This window comes from Notechis scutatus, chromosome Z (assembly GCF_049901735.1).
Source record: "Notechis scutatus isolate UNSWTSFEM ecotype Mainland chromosome Z, rNotScu1.2, whole genome shotgun sequence".
Classification (NCBI taxonomy): Eukaryota; Metazoa; Chordata; class Lepidosauria; order Squamata; family Elapidae; genus Notechis; species Notechis scutatus.
Genome location: NC_142025.1, coordinates 78,686,018 through 78,692,017, shown reverse-complemented (window position 1 = coordinate 78,692,017; position 6,000 = coordinate 78,686,018). Strand labels below are relative to the sequence as shown.

At 34.3% G+C, this 6,000-nt stretch overlaps 1 protein-coding gene across 1 annotated transcript in view; it reads right to left on the bottom strand.

The window, feature by feature from the left end:
• Nucleotides 1–1,122: 1,122 nt before the first annotated feature.
• The window catches only part of ERP44 (endoplasmic reticulum protein 44), a 66,524-nt gene continuing 61,646 nt past the window's right edge, over nucleotides 1,123–6,000 (bottom strand). Inside the window, exons 11-12 of the mRNA XM_026678338.2 lie at nucleotides 5,110–5,212; nucleotides 1,123–2,553 (exon numbers count right to left, since the gene is read on the bottom strand). Coding sequence (XP_026534123.1) covers nucleotides 2,452–2,553; nucleotides 5,110–5,212 — 205 coding nt within the window. The 3' untranslated portion in view covers nucleotides 1,123–2,451. The remainder of the gene's footprint in view (nucleotides 2,554–5,109; nucleotides 5,213–6,000) is intronic.

Below are 6,000 nucleotides of genomic sequence, written 5' to 3'. Positions count from 1 at the left end.
TAGCTAGAACTGCCTGAACAAAAAATATTTGGAGATCGAAGTCATTTATTGTAACATTTGAAAACATTGGAATTTTTCAACATAAAAACTCTGGTGTGAAAAACAGCTCTGTTGCAAAATGGGAGGGGTAATTTCAAGGACAGAAGATGAAACCAGTCATTTAACCAACTAGGCTATGATGTCATGTTGGACAAAATAGATGTAAATATTAGACAAAATGCATGACTTTGCATATATTTATTTACAAACACATAAATAAATGATGTATGCCACTTATTCACCAGACTGTTCTTTATTCTGTTTTTTATATTAATATTAAATGAAATGAAAAGCTTATTGCTCACTTTTTAAAAAATAAATGTATAAGAGAGAAACATTGTGATCTCTTGGGGAAAAAAAGGTTTCCAAAGTCCAACTTTTTTCCTTTTTTATTCAATAATTAGCTGCAAGGGTTTAAGTAGTTCACAACTTGTGAGTTACAGTCTGATACAGGCATCAAAACTAAAAAATATTTTAAAAGGCTAAAACTTGAATTTTTAAAAATCTGGGTGTCCCATAGACATCATTTGGAGCATGCATGTAATTGCAGTGTTGCCTACTGAGCAAGCATTGTGTTCTGTAAAATTATTTGATATTTAACAGTTTGCATGAAGGAAATGGTTGAGATATGCTAATAATTATTTATTACCATACATTTTAACACACAAACACTTGTAGAACAAGTAAAGCATGCTGTAATTGAAGAAATATGTCAATTCAAAAATATTAGAAAGAATCTGATTTATTTGAAAACGTATGTTATATTAAGGGGCAGCACTTTAGCGCTATATTATGGAAATCCACAACTATCAGTAGTTCAAATTATTTAATTGTGAAGGAAATATAGTAATTTCATGTATTTTAGGACAACACTCTGATCTTGAAAACAGGAACAAATTTAGAAATCTATTGATTGTATAGTATAAATTAGGATTGTGTTTTCAGGATTACATATTCTTTAAAACCCCCAAGATTCATTTATTTTTTGAAATTCTGATCAGCTTTTGTCTCATCACCAAGACTTTACCCAATACTGCAAACATACTGAAGACTGATCATAATCATAATTATGTTCTAAATAAATTTTTCTGAAGATTCAAAATTTATTAAATAACCAAGTAATTAATATAATGATAACAGAATAGAATAAATGTAGTACAAGACTGAACTGTAAAGTCCTTGGTGCTCTCTAAGGTTTATTGTTTTCCTGTAGACAAGGATAGGTTTGCCCTACTCCATTCACATTCCTTACATTCATTAGCACTAATGTTGCCTAGATGGGTAATTAAATGTCTGCAAAGAAACAATCAAGCTCAAAGCACACTAAGGACTCCATAACAACATCATTATATTTAAAACTATTTTTAAATTGAATATGGTTCCATTACCACATATTTTTCTTGGTAACAATATGATAATATTGAAATTGTTTTCATCCACTTGTATTTTCCAATTTTCAAAACTAACTATAGCCTTGGAATTTCTTGGTGGTCTACCATTCAAATATTAACAAAACCATTTTTCCAAATTGGCTATGTGCTGCCGCCTTCTGGACTTCAAAAAGATCCCTCTAATGATTTTTTTTTCTAATGCTTTCTATTACAGTTTCAAAAATGTTTTGAACATTAAAATGTTGTTATGCATCTATTTATAAATGACAAAAATGTTTTTGCAGACAATGGTATTTCTATCAATTATTATTTCATCAACATATGAGTATTCATAATTAGAGTTAAAGTCATGGGATAAGAGAAAATTATATTAGGTTAACAACTGCTTAAAAAGAAATAAACGGAAAATTCTAATAAAAAGGATGTGAGAAGGGACTCCCCCACAATCTATTTATTGGGATTTTGCATTTTAAACTAAAGGATGTGTGTTTAACCATTTTCCATCATTGCCACAGATACTTCAACAAATGAGAATGAGCCCCACTGAGCACTTTTCCATGTCATTCCCACTTTTAAAATGAGTTATATGGTAAAAGTAAGTGAGGTAGCATCACATTCTGTAAAATTACAATTGATTCCCCACCCAAGTATTCAGGATATTCCTTCAATAGCAAATTAACAAAAGTATGTTCACTTGAGGAAAAAGATAAGACAATCATACCACCAGATTACATCAATGAAAAACTAGAAGTCCTGTTTAATTGGATAGTGCAAGTTAACAGCACATTGCTGGTATTGACAACACTTTCATTTTTTTTAGAAAAGTTTTACATCAATTTGCAGCAAGAAAACTTTAGAAAGATGCTGTCCAATAGTGGCCCACACATATTTACAAATCCCAGGGAGCACAGAAAAACAAGGTATTATTCAAAATAAAACAAACAGAATTTAAGAAAATATAGGTTTCCTATTTCCACCCCACAGGAGTTACAACTGCTGACTGAACGTTGTTTTCAAGTCTTCAGAGTTCATCTTTTTCCCGCAATAAGGTGTACCTATGTCCACTAGGTGCTAGCTTCTGAAATGAACTTTCTGGTGGGCTGCTTACTATGTCCTGGAGTAGCTGAAAAGAATAAAACAAACTTCTAGAACAAGTGATAAACAAGTGATAAAAGATTCAGACAAGGTAAGTGAGTGTCCACAGGCGAAGTGCCTGTGAAGACTCGCCTAGGGGGCTGAATAGGCAGGGCAAATGTTGCAGAGCCTGTTCCTTCATTCGTTAAGGGTAAACAACTGCCATGATTCTGCAACATTTGTAATTTCAGGACTTGTTTGTAAATCCTAGGGGATGTTTATCACATAACTTCAAAACATTTGCTAAGGGAACACGTGTAACCAAGGATTACCTGTATGCTTAATATTTCAATTAGAATCTTACATTTCTACCCATAGAACATACTAGGATACCCTCTATTTTTAGAATACAGGGCTGCTCAGCATGACTTATCTCAGGTAAAGATCTGACAAATCAAGTCTGTGTTTGCTGGCACTCGGAGTTACTAATTGGACATTTTACGACGAGTGAGAATAGGTTTACTTAGGTGCTATATCAACTGGGCCCCAAAGAACTCCTTAGGCCCAGGTAGAAGAAAAGTAAGTAGAATGAGGCTATTGGGAAGACTGATCCTGAAGTTGTCTTAAAACACTAGTTAGCTTTTAATTGACTAGATATGGATTGCCAGTACACATTTTTGTTCTGTGAGCATTGAAATAACCTTTTTTCCATTTTAGAGCTCTGACAAGCAACGAGGAGAAACCAATAAAATAGAAAGTTATTTTGAAACCTAAGCGGAGAACTAGAACCACATCTTTGAGGAGAGAGAGATTTTGTTCTAGGCAAAAAGGCAGGATGCTCTAATAGGAATCAACAGACACATGTATTTAAAAAATATGTTAGATGCATGTACTGTATGCTGTTCCTCCATGAATTCAAAATGACATATATTTCTTTCTCCAATTTTTCTCTTTAATTGAGGGCCACATCAGGATTGGGTTTGATCTTGGGGGGCTGGTGGGTGTGTGGCCATGGTGGGTGTGACATGGGACTATACCTCTGCAGACATGGTTCTATAAATTTATAAAAATAGGGAGGCGTACATTTTTGTGGTGTTGGTTTTTTAATAGTTACTTGATCTACTTGATCACCTTATGAGAGAGACCAGAACAAGAAACTGACTCCATGGGAACACTAGAACTACAAAACTGTTTACATAAGCTACAGTAGAAGAATCCTGCAATCCTGAAAGATAAATATTTTACTTTTCCTCCATTTTATAACCTTCTGAGTCAAGGACGGCTTCCTGGAGCACTTCAAAAGCCCCGTATTGGGCCTGGAAGGCTTCTTGGAGGACTCCGGAAGCTCCATTTTGGGCCTGGAAGGCTCCATTTTGGGCCTGGATGGCCTGCCAGAAAACTCTGGAGGCTAAAGGCAGTTGTGGGGGGGCGCACGTCCCACCTGCACCCCATTTTTGCTAGCAGAGGCACAGCGGGCTGGTCCTTTGCTATTTCCAGCCCGGCACTGTGGCCAGACCTAAGCACCCCATGGGCAGATCTGGCCCACAGGCTTTGAGTTTGATACTCCTGCTCTACATCAATGATGTAAACTGACTTAAGAAATACTGACTGGCTCAAAATCCTACAGTGAATTATGTGATTAAGTATGGACTTGAAGTAGTTTCAATAGTACAAGTCCAACATCTGAACAGGAGAATGGTTCTCTTGGACTATTGCTTTCTCACATACTTAAGTTGTTTTCTGATTTTTTAAATCATGCAAGTTATTACTCTTTTTAAATTTAAAGGACTGTAACTGTTTTGACTCAGGACAGAAATAAACTAAACATTTTCATTTTCTGCCGAGCTGCATGTTTAAATATTTCCAAATCTTATTATAAATAATTAACAATTAAAATGAGATAAAAGACTCAGATTCATTTTGGATATAGCATCAATTCAGGATGTTTGTATATTCATATGAAAAATGAAAGTAGCCTCTTTGATCAGGATTGTGGGGATGATGATGAGGCAAATCCAAATCTCTAATTCATATATATTGAGACCTATTTTTTAATGAGATAACCTGAAGGTTTCAAAATAGTTTCATTTTTTTTTTCTGATAAAAAATCAAAGAAGAAGGAAAAGGAAGGTCTGATTAGAGGTATTATTGAAAGATTCTGCTGACATGAAAGTTAAATCCTATCACGAATTGAAGTTGCATTAGAATATACCAAGAATTATTTCAAATCTTGCTGAGAAATAAAGCAAGCAAATAATCAATTGCCCTTAATTATTATAGACTGCGATGCTTTAGACTTGAAGCCTAAAAAAGTTTAGAGAACTTGAAGTTTTTCATGTAGTATCTTTCAAGAACTATTAAAAGGAGGTGTTCTCCCACAGCTGAGGAAATATATGCTTGCTTTAGAGAATGGATGCCAGGTTCTATAGGCAAGCCCACCCATACTCCAAAGTACTACAGGCTGTGCTAACGTTCTTTCTTGAGCTGCCTAATCTTATCCTGCTTTATTTTTGAAATTTTATCCAGTTTTCATGGGAGGAATGTAAACTCGCACATTGCAAAATTCCAATTTTCTCTTAATGTATTGGAATGCTTTCTTTCTTACCTGACCAGGTGCTACATCTGTTGGATCTGGACCATGATGAAACTCTCTGTGCAATTTCCCAGAGTGTAAATCTAGTACAAATTGCTTGAGTTTACCAGGAACACTGAAATGATATATCACATTTTAAGCAATATTAAACAAAGCACCTTAGATAGCATAAGATCCAACTCAAAATGCCATATAATAAAGTTTAGATATCAAAATCATCAAATCATTTCAAACCATTATCATCCTAAGAGGTATGGTAGCAGGCACATACATACTGTAATTAAGCCTTGAGTATGTTCAATTAAAATTATTACAATAATAAAATACAGCGCATGCTAAGGTATCAAATTTAAGGATGACTTTCTTTAAACATTGTCAGATAAATTAAGCCAACATTCTTTAAATCTCAATATGGCTTTTAATTTAAAAGTTATTTAAAAGCAGGAAAATAAAGGAAATTGAGTACTTCCCTTGAAGGGCTATTCCGTAGCTTAAGCAGAAGGTAGCAGGCTTTACCCTAAATTCAAGAGATTAGCTCAAAATCTAAATAAAAAATAATGAATCTTACTTAATTTATATTAAATCTATTTCACACATTCAAGATATTTTAAGATTACTATCTCTCTTTTTCTTTTTGCAATTGCCTGAAAGCACAGCAAGCTTTTTGCCACTTCATTAATTCCCATAGAGCTGAGCTGCCCAATAATTTCATTGCCTGCTACCTTCAACCCCCTGCTCACCACAATACTGCAGAGAACAGTAGGTGCCAAATGCAGAGTTTATAAATACAAATGGCTATCTGTAAGTTATATTGATAAAAATGTTTCTGAAAGCTCTCCTGCTTAAGTAACTGCAGGCACAGGAATGAAAGCTAAAAGGACATCAATTTAAATTTCTTCTGAG